Genomic DNA, 22636 nt, shown 5'->3' with positions numbered 1-22636 from the left:
GTTGAGTCTTACTAGCGTTTGTTCTCTGAGGGTGGGCACAAAAGGCCCACAAACGAGCTCTCCAACTGTAATTTTGGCTCTGGAAAAGAGGGATGTTACCGAAGGTGTCAAGCAGAGTGGGACTGGTGACAAAGCAAACCACACAGCTGGTCCCACTCTCACAGGACCCGTGGCGCCATTAATTACCCCCAACAGTGGTGGCTGAAGGAACCTCAAAATATTATTTGGAAGCACATTGTTATCGTTTCTGTAAGGCAAAGTTAGATCAGATATGAGCCGAGTATAAATATTTGATAAACTGTTTAGAACTCTGTCATTATTAAATGCAGAAATACACTTTTGAGACTCCATTCATGTTCTGTGGTAAGTGGAAAATGTTTTGCAACACATCAGTTTTATTGTTTATGAAGACTTGGCAACGGTTCAGTGTTCTCATTCAGCAGCCTGAGCTAAAGTAGGAGTACAGCAGAAGTCTGAACTAATCGCTGTGGTAAAATGCACATTAATTTATTAATGTATCATGTTATTCTTTCAACACTTTTTTAAATCTTCAAATTAATCATTTAAAGATATGTTATTCCTTATTTTAAAGGATGAAGCAATGCATTAAAAAGATGGCATCACTTATTTATTTAGAAATGGAATCCCAAATGTGATTCTTCCCTGACAGAGTCAGAAGCTGGTTGTAAATAGAGCCTAGATCTTGTCAAGGGCAGGAGCTCTCATGATAAAATATTTACAATTACAAAGTTCTATAATCTGAAGAACATTTCCAGGATTAAATGACTAGTGACAGATTTCCCTAAAAAATCAGACAGCTGCAGCTGATCCACAATGCTACTCTTGATGTTCTCACTTAAACCAGGAAGATGATTCTAAAGTCATTATACTGACTCAATGTGGCTAAAACCCAATTTATTTAGAGTTATCTTTGATTAATATAGTAACTGGAGCATATTAAATCTATTCTGAATTACAACTTTTTAATTACTTCTCCTTATTTTTGCCAATGTAACATTTCTTTTATTTTTTTTTACCATGTAAATCACTCTGATATGTCTTATTGCTGTAAAGTGCTATATGTAAATAGACTTACCTTGATTTTCTTCTCCTTAGTCACTTTTACGCCTTTTGTTTTCATGACTCAAGAGACGACAGCTACCATCTAATGCCAAATGGGTACAAATTGCTTGTACCTTCTGGACGTAACATTTTCATGACCTTTGTGCAAAGTGAGTCCTGAGTCTTGTACAGAAATTTAGCAGAGTGCATGCAAAGCACACAAAAATGGAGCAAATTTCATGGCTTCTTGAGTTACTGCCATGTCCCAGCATGACCAGACCTACGTGTGATTGAGTAACTAATTGCAGACATCTATATAAATGTTTAAAGCAAAAGTGATTGACATAACCACCTATGATCCAACTATTTACATAATCCTGTGATGCATTACTTAAATCTGTTAGGAAAGCCATGTGTAAATGTCAACACAATGCCTCTAGCAGATAAAATGCCCTTAAACAGGATGATATTGTCAAAGCGGTCTCTTCAGACTTCAGAGTAGGACAATCTGAAAAAAATGGACTCTGATTATTGTCTTACTTATAGATCTCATTATTTTCACTGCTACAAGAACAAAAGTAAAAATACATATTTTCTGTATTTTATGTCTTTGATGCTTTCAGATAACTCGGTGACTGCAATGGTTGTGTATTTTACTATTAAGCAATTTTCTGTGATTATGTCTATGATGACAGGATATCATACAGTAATCAATTATTACACAACATGAAAGAACATGCCTTATTTCTGAAACCTAAAATTAAACATGAGCTCCTCTTAGCAGTGCTTTTAATCCGTTTGTCTGTTGTCGCCGCAGCACAATTGGAGTTAACATTTTCCTGCCCCTCCTGGGCTTTTATTTTTACAAACAAAGAGAAAACCTGCAGGACTTGGTTACTTTAAAATCTTCAGATTTAGATTTTTGAACCACTTTTGACTTGATTTATCATCTGTTGGTAAAGAGTGGGGCTGCAAAATCCTCTGATTCCATGGATGTGTAGTTATTGCGACAAGTTTGTGATTATTGATTCAAACAATAAAAAAAAAAACCTAATCTTAACAAGTTACTTCAAAATTATGGCTCAGCTACTAAAACATACCACTTTTTTTTATTATACTAGAAGTTGTTAGTTGATCAGTCATCTAGCAGCAGCAAGAATAAGGCAGAATTGCAATTTGTCTCCATGATCCGAGTTCCAACTTGCAGACAAATCCAGCACAGCATAGTTGTAGTCTAGTTTGCCTATAGTTTGGTTTCCCATTGAAAATTGTTCCCCAATTTTCTAAAAGTAGACTTTTCAGACTTTCAATACACATAAACATATAAGATACTGTCCATTGACTGCAATTTAACAGAATCCAAAGAAAAATATTAAGATCCTTTGTGTTTATTGGACTGTTGTTGTGATAACCATTCTAAATAGCTTAATGTCGTAGTCACACAAAGAACATAAAGAGGGAAAACAGGCATAGAGTTGTCAGATGACAGAAGAAATTGATCTTGACTTTACTCCATAGGATCTGCTTTTTGAAGGGAATCCTTTATTCCTGGAAATGATGTGGAACACCAGCTCAAATTTGATAAACCATAGCTCAGTTCAGTCGCTCTTTATGTCGTCTGCAATTTCAGCAGTGAAATCCTTGTCTGTGGCTGCAGCCGGTGATGCTCACTCACAGCATGATCTGGCTGGTGTTGTCTTCCTCCCTGTCAGCAGTGCGGGGATGCTGCCCTCGCTGATGTGCACTTACAGTAAGTGAAGGAGTGATGTTTCAGAGATGGGTAGCATTTCCAGTACTTATCGACTGCTGCGAGGCGGCACTGGATGACACTGCATTCAGACACATTAGCGGCAGAAGGAGACTTGACAGGACGGAAACGGACGGTTGAGAAAGCGAAGAGGGCAAGATGTTAAGACTTCACCTAGCTCACAGTTGGACACGGACGCATCGATCGCAGCCCCAGCGCTCTCCCAGCTGCTTCCTGTGTTTTCATTGCGCTATCATTGGAAGAGAGCAAACAACAACGTCAGGGGAAAGGCTGCTGATAGCTCCGTATCTAATGCGCTCAGATCTCCAGGGAAAGAGAGTTACACGGGCTGTACTCCTGAATAGATATCTTTATATCTGAAAAGAGGATAGAAAACAGGCATTTTAATTATCAGATATCTGGCTGCAAATACACCAACTGTACATTTATTTTTATCTCGTTAAAAATAAAATGTTTTATTCCTGTAGATTTACAGATGGTTTTTAATGTCTCCAGCAGACTTTTCTTTGTGAATTAAATAATCATCTTTTTCACACCAAAACACATTAATTATCCTAATAGTGCTATAATTTCATGTGAGCTTCTGCGGCTTCGTATCTCTCACAGGCAGTTTAATCTTTTGAGGTTCTTTTTCTATCATTTACTTTAACATATTTTAGTATTCTCTGAGGGAAGCTTTGATACTAATGCTATATATGTTTTTCATTATTTCTAAATGAAGGGATTCTGGTGCTTGGAACAAACCTTTTCTTGTAAAACAAAATATGTTGATCTGCAGAAAGGTTCTTTTGAACTATGTGATGAAGCGTAAAATGTTTCAGATTAGTTTTAAATCAAATTTTCAGTGAGTAATTTGTCAAAAAGCCACAAACTACGGTAGGTGTTCATTTTTCCTGCATGTTTTGTTATGCAGATAAGGGACACACTCAGTTCTCTTTCTCGCTAAAGTAAAGGTTTCCTTTAAAGAACATCTTCTTCTAATTAAAGGAAAATGTGCCAAAACTGACAAATGGGTCACGGGTCAGCCTGCCAACCTGAAAAAAAGGATTTCCTTTCCCCTGTATTTCTCATCAGCCATGTTGGCAGATGGTTTAACACTCACTTTAACCTCTCGCAGAGAAAACAGGTATGTGCGATCTGTTTGTGTAAAAGATGAGGGACTAAAGGGTGGGCAGCCCTGTGAATACTTCAAATGGAGGCAAACATTACTGTACAACAGGAACTAATCAATGCTAGTTGTTTTGGAAAGGAGCTACATCTTATTATGCAGACAAAAGGTTTGCTCCTGACCTATTAAAAGGTCTGGAAAAATCAATGAGCGTGCATGTGAAGACGTACTCCAGAGCCATCACAGGGCATTTAGGGGCGGCTGTAACATCAGATATGTTCTGCTCATCTGCATGTCGCCCATCAGTTAGTCGGGTCTGGATGTTTATTGTGGTTGGTAATTAACTGTGGATAGCAATACGCTGCTGTTAGAGTTTTGATTTAAAGTTCAACTTGCAATGGAAAAGAGTGAACAGGGGAATGAGCCAATAGGAGATGGGTATTACTAATCACCTTGTGTTTATAAAATACATTTCTTTAAGGAAATCTTGAATAGAACATTCCTATTTTTTCCCCACAATAAAGAAATTAATTTTATCAGGATCAAGGTAACTTTTTCCTCATTTATCTTTTTCTTTGTTTCAAGAAAAAAAAACAAAACACGTATTTGGAGCAATGCCTAGCTACTCAGTCGTACTTTGTTTCAATCCACCTCATCAGCTAGTGCTGTAGAACAGATGATTATGTGTCTGCAGGTATTATTTTCAAACACCTCAGAGACCTAGAGAGCAGATTAACACAGTATTGCTGACAACATGTCATGACTTCCAGAATGATCCGAAATTTAAAGATTTACTCCATTCTTGGCAAAGCTGGAGTGGATTGGTGAGACACGGTGAATCTAGCAGATTAATAATATAACTGGCAGACTCAACCACACAGGAACAGGAACACGTTTTATTCATGAAATCAGCTCCAGAATAAGTTTCTTGAGAAGTTGACTGTTGGTATATGAAATTTATTAATTATTCCACTGATATGAAAAATTTCATTTTGAGTCGTTATAATTTGCTAAAGCAAGTGGTGTCCATCTGATTAGCATGTCAACCTTTGAGGATTTATTTACTCTTCTACAAGCTCACTGTAAGACGCATTTCTTCTACAGATAAAGCAACGATTACCGATAACGTCTCAGAATCTCACTTTCGGAAAAATCCAAGTTGACGACATGTGGTACACCTGTAGACTAGTAATGAGAGGTAAATGACTCGGATATGGATGGGACATGTGGATATCACATCAGCCTGATATTTGGAATTAATGAGTAAATGAGGGAACTCAAACATTACCATCTAACCATAATACAACCATCTGGCAGCTGCTATGGAAATTATTAACAAAAGGGTAGAGAAACCGTTAAGAAATGAGAAAGATCAATCTTTGTCTTTGTTTTATTTCGAAGGCCTGAAGTGTTCGAAGCCTCTGACACTGAGGCAGACCAGTAGAGAAGAGCCCCGCTGTACAGTTGCATAACAGTCTTATACATTTCAGTCAAAACCACATCCTGTCTTGACACACACACACACACACACGTATATATATATATATATATATATATATATATATATATATATATATATATATATATATATATATATATATATATATATATATATATATATATATATGAAAAGTAAGCACAAGGGGGAAAACTTAAGACTGTAATAGAAAGTTAAAAAAAAGAAAAACAACTTGATGCATAGACACCTACTTTGAACCTTCCTTGCACTCTGTGGTTATCACCTACGTTATCTGACCTTTCAAATGTACCTGCTCTTTGCACTATGTGCACTTCGAAAACTGCTTACATGCATATTTGCAATGGAAATACAACAGACATGTCTAAGAAAATAAAAATGCAGACGTATGTATTAATTTTTCCACTTCACAGCGTACAAACCCAAAAACATGACCGTGCTAAGCTCTGTCACAAATGCAATGTTGTAATGTATCTACAAGGCTTCCTTTGTGCTCGGTGACCCTCACTTACTATTTTAAGTGGCTGTCAGACGCTCTGACTGGTGCTTGATAGCACTATAGCTCCACTCATGATTCCACCACTAATACCCCAGGGGCTCGTTCTAAACACGCCGGTTATTACAAAATGGTGCCATTGATATAATGATAACTTCTTGTGTGTGAAATAATTTCTCCTCCGTGCTCCACTTTTTTTTTTTCCTCTAACTTTTTTTAAGTTCATCTCTCAGAAGCGCAAAGGGGATTTTCTGTTGTGATGCAACATTTACATAAAAAAAGAGTGATGTGTCCTGAAACTGCAAATTAGTTTAAAAATATTACATTACATTTGCAAAATTCCAATGAAAACAGCTATTAAGTTAAGCTCAGAATTATTACTTAGATGTTATTGGTGACTGCTCAGCCTGTGGTCTGTGCCTCGACTTCACACTACACACAGACATACAAAAGAGCTTTCAGCAGCACCAGCTAAAGGAGAGGCGTGGGTACACATGGAAAATATGCACAGAAGACTCCCTCCCTCCCGACTGACTGACTGACTTCTCTCCCTGCATTCCCTCTCAATCAAACAGAGCAGGTAATCCAACAAGAGGCAGTGCACCAGCCCCTTCTATTCATTTCTTGTTATATAATAAAGCAGTAAAACTGAAATCTGACCAAACGCCATTAATCACAAAGGTTTTGAGTGTTGATCTTAATGGACAGATTCATTCTGGGCATCTATGGGTGGTTAATTTGCCATTTAAATCCCACCTGTCTGTGTCAACCGGTCCATAGAGCTGAGCATAAATACAGTCGGTAGCTGTTCCAAGGGTTGGGCTGAATCCATCTCTTCATGCATCACTACAGCCAGAAGAGGGGAGTGTGTGAGAACGGCTACACTGTGCAGATGCCATTATAAATAACATGTTTTTTCATAGATGTATCAAATGTGCTGGCATTACAGCAGATTGCCCTACTTGTGTACTTGTGAAGTCTTTATTGTGTGGTTGTTTATGTGAAATTACTTTTGATTTATATGGTTCTCCACAGGATTGAAAGTATTATTATAGCTGAGAGGTGCTAAAAATTTTTTCCATTGACTACATTATTCTGCTGGCAAGCTGTAAAAGCTCGCCAGCCGAACTTTTGCAGAGTGGTGTTATTTTCCAGAATATGTTTCAACATGAGCTGCACGATGGAGCAGCTGTTGCTGGTCCTGGGTTCAAATCCTTCCTGCATGGAGTTTGCATGTTCCCCCCATGCACTGGTGCTGCGGTCCAAAAGAATGACTATCAGGTTAATTGGTTACTCTAAATTGCTAGAATTTGAGTGCGTGATTGTTCGTCTCTATGCTGTCCGGTGATTGAGCCACACATCCATGGTGCAACCTGCCATTTGCCCAGTAACTGTTTGAGATAGACACCAGCAACCCATCCTCATGTGTGAAATCTCGAATTTTGATTTTTTTTTTTCCCCCAATCATTCACAGCCGTTTATAAATGTAGGAGCATTTGTGTAATTGGATTACGAGGCCTAAAATTAGTCATTTCTGAACTGTCTGCTTGATGTTTGTTTAATTTTTATGTCCGTCTCTCATTCTCCTCACACAAGTTAACATGTTTGCACATTCCACACATTTTTAAGGCTTTGTTTCATTCCTTTGACCCTGTTTTAGTCCATCCCTGCTGGTTTAGCACTTCAGTGACTAGCATGACTAATTAGAGTAAGAAACAGGTGGAGTCACTCTGTAACAATCATTCTTGTTTGTGGTGCAGGGGGATATAGCCCACATAAGGCAAACTCTTTGTTTTTGCAGGTTGTGCGCCGGAAGGGGGGGGCTTGAACTTTTGACACACACAAATGGAGCCCCTCTGCAACTTGCCAGACTCTGCGTAAAGTTCTCCACATTGGCTTATGCGCGAGTTCAGTAAGTCAAACCTCTACATCTATTTAAATTAATTCAGAAAAGAAAAAAAAAACCAATATGTTCTGTCTTAAAGGTTAGTCATTGTGTTGTCACAGTGCTTTTTTAAATGCTTGTTCACACAGAAAATACTTTTTTTTTTTTGCACACCAGTAAGCATGAACACTTCTTCTAGTAGGTCGTGGTACGACCTGCCAGTATGGATGTCATAGTCGCTGTGTTTAAGATGGCATACCACAAGGCAAGTTTGAGGATTACATTCACTTTATGATCAAACATCTTCAATCTCACTGCTTAATAAGGTTTCTGTGTTGAGAGTGCAGGCAACCCATTTAATAAATTGTCCTGGATTACTTGGTAACACTAGTCTCACTTCAAGACTTACTGGCACATACTGATTTTTAGGATCTAAAGCAGCACATGTTTATTTCTTTTTACCAATTTACTGAAAACAATCAAATATATCAGATTTTTTTGAGCTGGAATATTTTATGAAAAAAAATCTGTGAATACACAAAATTTCCTCAAACACTAAACCCTGAGTATGTGGGGGTCTACTATTTTATTTAAATGCATTATAGGTGAGATTTGGACATTTTTAATCCCATTTACATAGTTTACAAAAATAAAGTAATAAGAGTGAGATTAATAAGTACATAGTCATAAATTTGCTTCCTTTCAAAACAGAAGAATGTCTAGATATAATGGTAATATTTGAAAAAAAAAAAAGAAGTACGGATCTTTTCCCAGGTAAAGACGTGAATTTACCTGGGACTATTGCAAGGTTTGTTTTACTGACAGGCCTGGTGACCTTCTGCTTTTTTCAAAACTGCAAATAAGTTAAAATCAGAGCCTCTGTCCCAACCAAAACTGTTTATGTTTCTGGTACATGTGAGAATGTTGAAGCAGCCAAGTTTGTCTTTTTCTAGAAAGGGGAAAAGTTTAGTTTATAAGGTGTGAAGGACACAAGGGTACTTTGCACACCACAAGAGAAGAGCAAAAAAAACCCAAAAAAAACGTAAACGCTTCTTGCCATTTCATTAAAGCAATTTCAAAAGTGTGATGCAACCGTAATGTTTCTTTCATTGATTAAAACCACGATACAGCTTGTAACAGCCTAAGCTACGACTCCTCTCTACTTGTTGTTATTTCAACGAGATTTTACAAGCGGTTAGTCTGTCTGTGCAAAATCCAAACAGACTCAAATACCTGATGCCACATTAGTGTAGGAAAGTGGGCAGAAAATACATGTTAACAGAGCTTTGAGTAAATCAGCTGAGGTAAAACTCGTAGATATTCATCTCCACCAACAAAAACAAGAGGGTTTATTTAGCAGAAGCTCAGTGAGGCATGGGCCAGTAACTCTGAGTGATAGAGCCGTTCAGAAGCAAGGAAAAGAGGGGGAAATAACATCTGCTGTTTTTGCCTGGAGCGAGGAAAGCCACTTTATTAATGAGAATTTCTGAAGCGCTGACATGGAGGTCGTTGTGTGAGCATCTTATAGTCGTCGTGCCCATTGTTTAGGTCTGAGCTGCAAGTGTGAGTCGAGTTACGGATGCTTTAATGAAAAGTGATCATGAGATTGGCAATTTTTACTGTTAGCAGAGTAGATAATAAAAGGTTCTCCTAATAAATTGATTACATCAGTACTTAAGCTAATTCTCATGGCAAAGCTATATTTTCTGACATAAAAAAACATGTTTTTAATTGTTTTTTGATCATTCACGATCAAGAAGAGGTGTGGGGAAAAAACTCACGAATTATGCACCTTCAAATAGAATAAAATGTGATTATAATGCAGATAACCCTAACGAAAGAATCTCACAGGAATCTTTTGGAAAATGACGGGAATCTGTTTTAATTGAAGTTAGTCACACACGACTTATCTGAATGCATTCAGTATTTAATACTGAATATAGTATTAAGCACACTTCAAGAAAATCAATAAAGATTTGTTGTTTTCTTACTTTGTCAGCAGTAAACAAAAAAAGTTTTTAACGTCCTCCACTTAGTTTTAGTTTATTATTTTCTAAAAACTTTAAAAAGAAAGTATCGAACTGACTCGAGATTAAGGTGGAATCGTTTTCATTGAATAAGGAAGCGTAAGCATAATCATAAGCTCGCTTTCTGTCAGAGTTTAGTTTACTCAACTTGTTGGAGGCTGTATGAATCGACATTTTTATGTGAATCACATTCTCCGACTTTTACAACTTGGCATACATAATTTATTTCTGTGTGTGTGCTACATGTGCAATTACTGGGTGCACCTTGTCTATCATCATGCGAATCAGAGCGCTATAAATTCAAGTTTGTACATGGCGCTATTTTCCTGTCTGCAACACAAAGTTAAAAATATTGCTGCTTTGCCTTAGATGGGTCAGATCTTGTCTCGGATCCTTTCGATCTGAAACACTTGTCAATCAGGTTCAAAATTTAATGTGCAGGGTTTCGACGAAGTCCTGGATCACTGCACAAGTTGTATCTTTAAACATTGATATTGGCAGAGAACATAATCCAATAGCAGTGATTTCTTGTTTTGTCTCTTTGGATATGACGTCTTGACATTGTGCAGAAAGAGTCGATGAGTCAGACTGAGGGAGAAACATAGACAGGGTGAGGGAAGGAGGGGGGAAGCTTGCTGTGACGGCCTTTTCACTCTTCATGAATGGTGATCTTCGTCCCACTCAGCTTTCTTGGCGACTTCAAAGCATCGATCTCAGCTGAGTGATTTGCCCTGCTTTGTGGGAATTTTGAATATTCAACAGGACCTCTGTCTTCCCATGTGAGCCAGTGGATTGTTGTTCTGTAGATTTCCCTGCTGGTGTCTTTGGCTTCGGAGCTACGGCTCTGTGATCTACGGTTTTCTGCTTTAATCTTTTTATATTGATTCAGCTGAATTCCAAGTAAACACAGAGAATTAATAAAGGTGCTACATTCCTCTTCATCCCTACAGGGACTTTATGTTTCGATATTGTGCTTACGTAAATTCATTCAATTAAAAATAAAGTTTTAGTCCTGCTTATAACATCAACTTGTAGTTTAGTCAAAACCAGAGGAAATGTTAATAGATTGTAATCCAGCACACTGTTTCACCTCTATTGGCTTAGTCCATCCAGACCGCTCATATCATCAAGAACATGTTTACTCTCTCTTGCCAGACTTGCATCTAAAAATGAAAAAAGGAGAAGCAGTTCAGTTTTAATGTGCAGCATAGCTGGAACAGAAAGCTGGGTGTGTTTTCAACTTTCAATCACTTGGGACTATCTTTTTATTTTATTATTAATATTATCTTTTTTTTTTTTTACATGTATGGAAAAATCCCCAGAAATGTCCCAACCATCACAGTACTGGTGAAACATATTTAAAGCGTTAGGTTTTTATCATTTTAATCAATACAATACAGTTCAGTTTATTTTTTTTTTTAACTCAATTAATAAAGGTTCTCCTCAAGCATTTTCTGTGACAGGTTCTGTTCATTATATACATTCCAGTCTAAATTCATTCAGTCTAATTCAGTGCAATGCAATACAGAAACAGCAGTACTTCACAGCAATGGTCCCCAACTCTGGTCCCCAGGGCCCACTGTCCGTCTCGCATGTTTGAAATGTTTCCCCACTCCAGCACAGCTGACTCAAATGATTGCATTACCTTTTTTTTTTTTTTTGCATGCCTGCAATTGTTACAAAAGCTTGTTAATGACCCATTCATTTAAACCAGGTGTTCAGCAGCCGGGAAATGCCTAAAACATGCAGGACAGCATGCCCTGAGGACCAGGGCTGGTGACCTCTGCTTTACAGTGCTGCGCAATACGCTACAGAACATTACAGCTCGATTTATTCTGTCCTGTAGTAACACAGTTCAGCCTCAGCAGACTGTCATCTATGAAGAAAACCAGTTGATTGCACCATGTCTTCATTTTGAAGGCCTCCATCCTGAGCAAGCAGTTGGTGACAGTAGAGAGGAAGGTTTGTCTTTTATTAGAAAGAAACCTCCAGTAGAACCAGATTCACTCTGAGCCTCCACCTGCTATAATCAGCTTTATTTGTTTCCCTTCCCCCCTGCTTTTAAAGTAGCTTGTGATTTCTTTTTCTTATAATTGTGGCAAGCTGTGCTCTTATTTTGCTGAACTTTACATATAAAATACAATAATAGGCGCATAAATGGTCAACCAAAACCTCTGGTCTGAAGCCTAAACCATCATTACACCATAATGTCCAGGTCTTGGACATGAAAATGGAGGCATATTGTTCAGCATGAGCTTGAAAAGCAAAGCAGGCAAGTGGTGTAAAAATGTTAAACTAAAATCTGGAACGTAAGAAAAAAATATCCCGCTAAGATCTGACACAGAACCTTAGACAAGTGTTACCTTTCAGTTTAGCATCTATGGTATAATAATCTCAATGAGATTTTATTCATAGTAGTAATGACAATGTTGAATGCAATAATTGATTGGACTTCGTTTGAAAGATCCAACACAGGCAACCGATTCAGCATCTTTTATGTTTTAGAATTAAATTACTTTAAAAAGTATGCTGCTGATGTGTGAAAATATAGCTGTTTCTGGGCAGGACTCTGAGGTTTAGGATCCTAGCAGTGCCTCTAAGCCTTCTTGTAATCTGTCAAAAACAAGTGATCTCAATGTGCCAGAAGCTGTCCATTTACGACGACAAGGTTAATGCTCCTTATTTTGTGATTTTTTTTTTTTTTTTTTTTTTTCTGACGGGCAAAACCTAAAGTCTGATCTTTATCCTGTTGGATGATGAAGATCACATTGAACCATTCGATCTAGACAGCTGTGATGCCATGCTAATAATCTACTCTTCAGGAGTCAATGACAGCAGATTTAACTGTGAGCTGCTGAAAATCCTCTAGATTTCACAGAGCATAGGATCACTTTAGCTCCATCTGAAACTTTGTTCATGATACGCATTCCATCTCTGCACAAGGTAATTCCATCATCTGTGTCTCGCCACGGCTTTTTGCTTAACAGGTTAGCGCTGACTTTTCTCAGTCATCCATCTCATTTTTCTAGCTGTGTGATGGAACATGTGTTTGGCCTTTTAAAGTCCTTTCTGAAATGAAGAACTTAAAAAATTTCCATGGTGCATTTCAATACCGGCACAAGTGTTCATGTGGCATCTCCGTTTCAGAGGCAAATATTTTTCTTATGCAATGGAGATAGACTTCTTTAAACAGTTAAGTGGTATTATTTGAACTTTTTTTACTGTGACAGGCTAGAATTTGTAGTGCACGTAATCTACAGAACAAACTGAAAATGACCTCCACCGTTTCTCTCAAAGCGAAGGAGCCAAAGTAATACATCAACAACTGCTCTGATAGCTCAAAGCCAGGCACTGAGGACCATGAAAATGCATTTTACACATTTTTCTTGTCTACAGCAGACATAGTTCACCTCAATGTGCGTCGCAGCTGCAGCACAGTATTTCTGTTCGGCTTTTGCAATAATAAATTGGCCTCAAAATTATCTCTGGGGCAAGAAAAAGTTACAAATTGAGTAACCCTACATCAGTGGGGGTTTTTTTAACTCTTTATTAATGAATCAGCTTTAGAATATTAATTATACATTTGCTAAGCCCTCACAGATAAGAGACGGTGTATTGAGGTAGAAAGCCTCCCATGTCTTTCCTGTTTATTAGAATTTTTGTATTTTTATTTGATGCAGAAAGAAAGTTTTTGTTGTTTGATGTATTATTTGTTTCAATGTCTTTTTTTGTTGTGTTCCTTTATTGTTTTGTAAAACACTCAAAATTGCAGGTGCTAAATGCATTCTTTGTTGCACCTGATCTACAGTCTAAATACTCTCTAGGCTTTTTTACAAAATGATTTAAAAGGTTGTGTTTTATCTCACTAAGAAGAAATTAAAGCACAACTAATCATCTTGAAAAGCACCTTCATAAATTAACCAGTTTGAAGACTTTTTAACTAATCTTGTGACAACAGATGTGCTTTGCTGTTTAAATTCTAACCATTAACTAGAGGCAAAGAAAATGGGAAGGGGAGCGGTAATTTGCCTGAAAATAGGCCTCACAACCACCGTGTCCCACTTGCATCCCCCCCTCTGTGTGGTGGCGTGACCCCCACCTGCAGAGCCGGCCACTCCACTGAACTTTCCCGGCCCCGGCCTCTGGGCCGAGTGGGCTGTCGCTCCGGAGAAGCTCCACGCTGGGCATTTGATGGAGCGCAGAAGAGTGTGTGAAGTGCACTGACCCATTCACATCGCTCCCCATGCACCGAGACCCAGAACAGGCTGACTTATCATACGTAGCACACGGCTCTGCACAAATCAGACGTGACAGTTACAGGACTGGTGGAGCTCCAGAAGGGAGAGGTGACTCCTGGGGGCTGCAGTTCCCACCCAGTAGGTGTGTAAGAGGGGGCAGGTGGTGGGTAGAGACGCCCATATGGTGGTTTAGTTTATTCTCATATCAGCACGTTTTTCACTTTTGTTTTCCTCTTAATGCTTGATTCAGAATGCTGCAAGGGAGAAGACATGTTTATGGTTTGCGTGGTTGTTGTTGGGAGCTTGATCCAATCTGTCAACTTGCTAATTGTTGTAATTTGTAGCGCGCATAAATTGTTCTCCGGTGGAATTTGTGCCTGCGGTTCTACTGTTTCTACCAGAGTTTGGTTGAGTTTTACTTGCTGGTGCTGGATTAGTGTGAATTTGCCAGAGCCGAGGCTGTGCCTGGGGGTGTTGGCTCTAATCGCCTCTAATCACCTGACGTGTGACGGCCTGATCCCTGTTGCATTTTCACCCCTCACTGGCCCGTATGAAGAACTTAACACAATTCAGCCCCCATATGAACTATAAAATCGCACACTCGGGTGCAGATTAATACACGGCATTTGGGGTTCAAAAGACATCTGTGGGCGGCTTTAGTTCAATAGCCACACTAAGATGAGCGAGGGTCATGGAGAGCTTGAAACCCTTTTCTGTTTCATTCATTGCATATGATTGGAATTTAATTTGGACATAATGCTTTATACATGAAGACAGGGGATGGGAATGTAAACAAATTCAATTGGAAATAGACCAGGAGACAAAAAGTTCACAATTAACTTTCAGGCAGTTGTTACAGATTTAGGTGAACAAACGTGTAGTGTTGAAATCCACTTCAAAAATTTGAATTACAAATAATTATAATGATACATTCCAGAAATGCCACAAAAGACAAAAGTGTTCATACAAATAAAGTTTATCCTTGTCATAATGGTGTTGTACCCCTGTTTAATAAACTTATTGGTAATTCTAGTGTAACCAAGTGACCATTTGGGCCCCCTCTCCCGTCCACTGTTATATTACGGAGTGGAAACAGAAGAGTTTTGGAGAGCTGAACTCTAAACTGGATTTTGCCTCTTCTTGGCATCAGTCAGACTTTTTGTGCCTCACAGGACTAATACCAGTGGATTTAACCAGATTCTCTGCACATTTTCTTTGAAGTCCTTAGTTCCACATAAAGTTTTCACGTCCTTTCGGGAAGGTTTTACATCTGTAACCGAGTTTCACGCGTCATTCATTTTGTAGTCAACTTCACTACCATGCCTCAGTTCCTTTTTGCTACGTCTGCTTCGTTTCATTTTATCTGCCTTTTTCAGTTTGCAATGCATTTGTGTGTGTATGAAATAACAGGGAGGACATGTGTGGATATACTCAGCTGTTGCCTCTGCTGTGAAGCTGCCACAGAGCTGGACGAATAACTCAGTGAGAGAGCAGCGAAGTAACACCCTCCTCTCCCTCCTCCTTCCCTTTTGTCCCAATCTTCTTTCTCCATATCTGTCTCTCCCAGGCTGTCAGTGTGGAGGATTGCTGCAGGCTGCGAGGCAACTGTGAGAAGTTCCTGGGAGCGCTGAGAAGTAGAGTGGGAGAGGAGAGGATTCGAACCTTTTCACATAAAGGATAAAAAAAAGGAAAGAAAAAGCAGACCTTCTTGAGCAGGAGGCAGCACCTCTGGGTTTGGGAGGAAGCCGGAGCTGGCAGGATGGTTGTGGTGGTGTGGCTGTCTGCAGAGCGGGCCTGGCAAGCTGTTGTTCTGGTGGCTGGACTTGCATCTCTGAGCTGTGGTTCTCATGGTAAGTGTCGCACAGAAAAAACATCTTGTAACTCCTCTGTGTTTATGCTTGCACCATTGCTGTTACAAATGAGGTAGCTCTCTTTTTGAGCTTTGATATGCGTTCTTTTGTGAGACTCATCATCCTGATCATGTTTTCTCTTGTTTTGCTTGACATCACAATGAGCCGACAGGTTGATTGTTACTTCTGGGAGGTTATCTATCAATTTCTCCCTTCTGGTATTAATGAGGGATAAACTCCATGATCTGAACCCCTCTAATTATTTAAGGATGGACACTCGGTTTACATTGAATGCCAATATGTCACTGTGCTCTAGAAGCTTATGACACCTTAAAAATGATTCTTTGCCCTTGAAAAGAGAAAATGATCTTGTTTTTAAAATGACTAAACTGGGATCTGGAACTTTGTATTTTATATCCACATATCCATCCGAACATAAATCATTTGTACTTGACATTCAATGAAACTCAAATCTTCAATAGAATTAATTTCTCCTGCATAGAAATTAATAACTTTTTTTAATTATTCCGTAGAGAAGCTTTCTTTTGAACTACAAAGTACAGATGTTTTGTAGATTCATTAGTCAAAAAAATAAATAAATAAATAAGGACTGAATCTCCCGAGAGAAGAAGATTATTGTTTGCAGCGATGCTCACACAGTTCCACGCCAGGTCGTAAAATTATCATTTGGGCTCCACATGTTCCAACAAACGCAAAATGTTTATAGACGTTCCCATAAAAAGATGAACTGGGACATTTGGGCCTGTGACTCTTTGCTTTCTCGTTCTGTTCTTTGTGTAAGTTGATTAAAATCCATAAAACATTTAAAAAATCTTGTTTGTAATGCTTTTTATCTCATTAATTTAATTTCCCTTCTGTTTTACTTAATTTCATTTCTATTATGTTTCATACTTAATGAGCTGTACCTCATTTTATTCTTCTGATAATCCTTAATGATCCAGTTTCCAACGTTTTCTTCACTTGTCAATTAGCTTCTTTCTGTTGACTCTTCAAGATGTAAAAGCTCAGCAGGGTTCAGATAAAGTTGGTGAAAAATGTTGGAAATAGTGATATCGACCTGCATGTTACGATAAGCATAAATTCACGGCTTGCACAAAGGCTCTCTGTGCTGAAATTGTGTCAAAACTAAAGACCAGCTGTAAAATCCCAGGCTGACAGTGTGGCTCTGAGCTAAATGTAACTTTCACAGTTGGTCAAGAAATACCTCAGCTGCTGATGAATGCTCCTTCACAGAATCTCCCAATCTCTTCTGGATGGACCAAAGTAAGAGCTGAAACTCTCAGTTGGGTCTGAAACTCAACAGCCACCCAAATATATCAAGAATGTGGAAAAAATAGCTCAAAAGAAACATTGATTTCCACTTTCCCAGCAACAGCTATGGGAACCAGTGGAGGATGAGGCTTATATTTTTGCCTTTGCTGACTAACAAATAATATGGGCTAAGGATCTTAGATTTCTTTGCAAAGTTGGATTCCACCATGTTTCTTTGTGATCCGATCTTCAAAAGGTCACCCTAATGAGCTAAACATGTGGGAGGTTGCCATAAATCTGGGCAGCAAGGTCAGTTTGCCACCTGTTTCTGTAACCTGGTGAGGTTCACTGAAAATAGATGAATGCCAGCCCAGTCATTCAGAGGTGGTGCAGCACAAAACTAAAACATTTGTTACCCCAGCCTGGTATTATCTTTAGTTTTTTTCAAATCAATTTCTCTCATTCAAAATGTCAGGCTATGAGATAATCTGTGTGGGTTTTGTAAAGGGGAAACCAGCTGGTTATGAACCCTCACAAGTGTTAATGCTTTGACCTGCCAATTTTATCTGATTGTGATTTCTTTTTAAGCGCTCCAATGAAAAGAAAAAAACCCATAAAATTGCATTTTGAAAGCCTTCCCCCCCTGTGAGTGGTTTTTAAAACCTCTGTCAGGAGAAAACTACATGTCACACTGCATGTGTGTGAGAGTAGTTGCAGTTTTCACTGTTTTAAAACTTTGCCAAAATGTTTGGAATTGACATTTTAAACTCTTTGTTGCAGCTTATATAAGCAATTAGCATGGTTAGCTAAAAATCACTATAACAACAGTTTCGGTTTGTTTTCCTAGTGAATGTAGATCCTTTCCTCTGGTATTCCCAAAAGGCCACATCCCTTCCAAATCCAGCATGTTTATAACAGATGGAGGTTGTAAAAGCTCATGAGGATAAAAGAGAGAAACTTTGCAATTCAGCCTTCTTATTATTTGCTATATAGTCGTCTTACCCGCTTCACCTCAGTCTCAATCAACTGACATGCTCCAGTTTATTGTATTTTTTATTTTTTTAATTCCACACTTGTAAGCAGCTTTCCACGCCTTTTTGTTTTTAAATGTTTAAGTTTGGGACCGCCCAGTTACTGGTCAGGCCCAATCAAGCTGAAAAAGTAATTGTTGCAGTCTCCAAGTGATTTTTTAGTAGCTACTTGACTAAATCCAGCAACTGCAAAAGTAAAAAAATATCAGGTTTCTTTATCTCCTCCACTGTCCTGCATTGATCCTTGACATCACATGTATGAGCAAAACTCACAGACCTCCTGTTTACAGAAGTGAAGTGTTTTTCTTTTTTTTCTTCACACAACTTTAAAATGTCTTTTGATATCTAGAGGCACATTGGATATAACTTTATCTGCAGGAGCGTGTTGTGTGTGTCCTGGATATATCTTGAATTCAAATTACAGGTGGGCTCAGATTTAGAGGGCTGTAGATGACTACCATCAGAGGTTCCAACTGAATCTCTTGAATCCAAAGCAAATATTCAAACTTTTCCGTACCAGTTGTTGGGATTCTCTTAAATTACTATGCGACTTTGATACTTCCTTTCGAAGATGCGTGTGGAAGTTGGTGTTATGCAGAAAGGTCAGAGTGCAGCGTGCCGCAGAGGTCCAGCATTGCAACACGGCAGCAGTTGGTCTTCAGCAGCACTGGGCTCCTTCGGCCTTCTGTGAGCTGCTTCCTGTCAGGATGTCAATATGGTTCCCCTCACACAGAATCTGATCCTAGTGCAGATGTGCTTTTCCAGCAGTCAGTCTAGCCTTGAAGGAAAAGCTTTGCATGGTTGTTCTGTACTAACTCATGTTTGCAACATTCCTAAATCTGCATTGTGAACCTCCAGATTGGTTTAATTCTTGTGCCCCTTTTAAGTTTTTGCTTTTTGTGTCGGACATAAATGTGTAACCTTATTTTAAGCAGATACAAATAATCCGATTAAATAGGATAAGCAATCTTTCAAGTATTTATTTAACGCATTGGGGGTGGGAAAGCATTCCAAATCAACCAGGCCTAATGCAAAAGTGTAATCTCCATACTTGGTAAACAGTGAATTAACAATAAATAACCACTTTTTTTGTTGCATTTTACCAGTTACACACTTCTCTGATAACTGGCTTACTTGTAAAATTAGGATATCACTAAAATAAAACCTGTTTAGAATCTTAAAGTAGCCATAAAGATCTCAAAAGCAACACAGAAGTCAGACATTATTCTCACAAAGCGTTTCTCAAACTTGAGGGCCACTTAACCAATTTAACTAACACTCACAGACCACCTAACTTGAAATGTCCCCACAGTAACATAATATGTTAATATATGCAACCTGAAATGAAAATATTAGTCTCTTTATATTAGTCTCTTTATGTACTTATTGTTGTTTTCTTTGTTCAACCATGCTGTTTGGTAAATGTGAATGGCCACCAAAGCCACGAGTCCACTCAGGGCATTTTGAGTTATTTACAAATACTGAAAGTGTGGATGTCAAACACATGAAAAAAGCCCTAAATGTATTAATTAACATTTAGGGTTTTTATAATCTATTACCACAACAAAAGAAAAATAAAGTTGGTTTGCCGGAAACAAAAATCTTCTTCTGCACCATTAAATATAAAATTACCCACCAATTTCTGTCATTTGTATTTATCTATTGTATTTAACTAATTAAATTAAATTAAATTAATTACATTTTCAATTTAATTTAATTACATTTTCAATTAACTTGATGAATCATTTTTAATGAGGTAAAAACAACAATAGCCGTTTACATGTGAGCAACAAGTAAAGCCATAAAGAACAGTTCCCACCAACCGAGACTCATTCCTGGAATAGAGCCGTCAAAAGAACTGAATTACTCATGAATGACATCAGCAGCAGGTAGGTATGACTCCCTCTGATTATGTTTATTCCTGACCTTGAGTCTTGAGTTTTTCTTCCGAGTGACCTGGTTTTAAGCCACTTATCCATAATTAATTTTAAAGACAATTCTTTGGTAAACTACCTGACTGAGTAGCACTTTGAGCTCATATCACGCCAAATGAGCAGTTGTTTACATGCAGTATCTTGCGGACCACTAGGGGGCACACATGGACCACATAAATCTTCAAAATAACAGTGGAAACATGTAAAATGATGGTCAGGAGAACAATGTCTTGATTGGGAATAATGTTTTTTTTACGTACTATTTTTCATTCAAATATAAATATTTATTTCAAAACTGATCCTCCTTTTACATTGTTCTACTGTCTTTTGAGAGGTGGTCGTCTCTCCTGCCAGAAACAAACTTCTTGGTAAACTGAAAATCATTTTAAAACTCAGTCGGAAGGTATCAATAATTTTGGCTTAGTTATGAGCAGTAAGAATGATGTTCTTGGAGCTGGGGTTTAATATTTTCCCACATGTTCAAAATTTTATTGTTTCGCACGTTCAAACTCTCAGCTCTTATTTTCAGTCTTCCCAGTAAACTGAAGTTTATCTTATGGAATTTTTTGTGCGTAAAGATAGAAGTATATACCCTGTTTCTTTTCTATGAGAGGCATTGTTGTTGGCTAAAGTAACATACTGTGGTGAGACTATGGCTGCAGTCTTTCAGTATATCTGTAATGAACCCCAGCATATTGTGGCTTTTTTCCAGTAAGTCCAGACCACACAGACAGATAGAGGAGCAGGGAGGTGCAGTGATGGGAATTGTGGGGAGACAATGTATAAAAAAAAAAATATCAGAGAAGATGGGATCAAAGTTGCGTGTTGAATCTCACAGCAAAGTGCAGAAAAAAACAGCATCTTTGCTTTTTGTGTTCATAATTGTGTCTGAAAGACAGAAACTTAAGAATAAGGGTATTTTGTCAAATAATGATACAATTGAAACATTTTTTTTCAATAATTCAATCTTAGATTAGATTTGATTTACATGCAAGATGATATATTTGTGTTATCGTTTTTGCATATATTGCCAGATTGTTATGGCTTACAGCTAATGAAACCCAAATTCAGTTACTATATAAATTACTGAAGACCAGTACATCCATGTACTCTCCAGATGCATCTCACTTACTGTCTGCTGGACAACTTAGTCAGCAGTCTTTATCATAATTATCTGGCTCATAATAATATAAAAATATATCTGGTCTTGTAACATTTCAGTTATCTGAGGACTTAAGTATTGGGACTTAAGTGGCTCTATGTCATAATCACTAAGATTACCAAAAAAATAAATAAAAAATACTGTTTAGAATAAGTAACCTTTTCCATGATATTTCAATTTGAGATGCAACTGTGTGCACAGTGTAATCCGTTTTTACTCATTGCTTATTAGTTTGCAGGTCTTATTTTGCTTTGAATATGCCGTCTGTGTTTAAGTAAACATTTGTTGATGTAGCAGCTCTGTGCAGCATTTACATCTATGCGCCACATTTTCTCCATGAAAACTGTGTGAATTCCTGAAAGTTAGACTTTGACTTTGGCACAAGAATGCAATGTGGTGCAGGGTCAGCGACACAAAGATCCCTTTGTGGGTGGTTGTAGCCTTCTGGCGAGGCAGGCCGGTCTCACCAGGTAGACGGGGGTGGGGGGAAGAACAGGTTGAAGGAAACGGCATGATGGAAACGGATGACCCAGAATGGCAGCGAGACGGCGTGGAATGCACTTTCTTCTATGATGTTTGCACATGTGTAGGTGTCTCATGTGGCAGAGGTTCTTTGAAGCCTGTAGGGGGGTGGTGAGGAGGAATGGTAGTGTGATGTTAGGGTGGAAGAGGATGCATGGCCCTCCTGCAGGCTGGGTGTGACCCCGGTGGAGTCGGGCTGAACTCTGGAGGCTCCGGGGAAGATGCCTCCTTTGAGGAGGTTATTTATTATGGCCACCTGGAGCAACTTATCTCTTCTTCCCTCTCATGTTTGCCTCGGTACCTTCGGTGATCAGCGATCGGTCTGTCTTAAAGCTCACAGATTAAGCAGCTGCTGCTCGAGTGAAACAGTGCTGTTAATGGGAGCACTTTATAGAGCTTTTTTTATTGACCTAAAATCCTCCTGCCGACATTTCGTTCTAATCTCTGGAAACATTAGTCATGGCATCGATCTCTAATTGTTAACTTTATTGACTGCTATTGTCTGTGTCTGAACTAAAGCTCTCTGGAACATACCAACAAATCCTGATAGTTATGTCATTAAAGGTAAAATAGCCCCCATCAGTATAGCTAAGGTAAAATATTTTTCTGTGATTGTGCAAAAAAAAAAAAAAAACAACCTCCAAACAAAAAAAGAAATGTTGATCACATGGCTGAACCACCTGAACTGATCTTTGAAAAAACAATGGGCTTGTTTATGAATCAGAGCTGTGAGCTGTTTTTTTTTTTTTTTTGCTTAGTATGCTTACACATTGCAGTCTAGTTTGGGAGCAGTGATATCATTAT

The 22636-nt window shown here is 38.4% G+C and overlaps 1 protein-coding gene across 1 annotated transcript in view; it reads left to right on the top strand.

Moving 5' to 3' along the window:
- Nucleotides 1–22636, top strand: part of bmpr1bb (bone morphogenetic protein receptor type 1Bb) — a 49989-nt gene that overhangs the window by 16767 nt on the left and 10586 nt on the right. The window contains exons 3-4 of the mRNA XM_014969631.2: nt 7713–7823; nt 15629–15911. Of these exons, the coding sequence (XP_014825117.1) occupies nt 15821–15911 (91 nt within the window). The 5' untranslated portion in view covers nt 7713–7823; nt 15629–15820. The remainder of the gene's footprint in view (nt 1–7712; nt 7824–15628; nt 15912–22636) is intronic.

This window comes from Poecilia mexicana, unplaced genomic scaffold, assembly GCF_051168715.1.
Source record: "Poecilia mexicana isolate PSO_F unplaced genomic scaffold, ASM5116871v1 scaffold_12, whole genome shotgun sequence".
Classification (NCBI taxonomy): Eukaryota; Metazoa; Chordata; class Actinopteri; order Cyprinodontiformes; family Poeciliidae; genus Poecilia; species Poecilia mexicana.
Note: the sequence above shows the minus strand (reverse complement) of the source record. Positions and strands in the feature narration are given on the sequence as shown.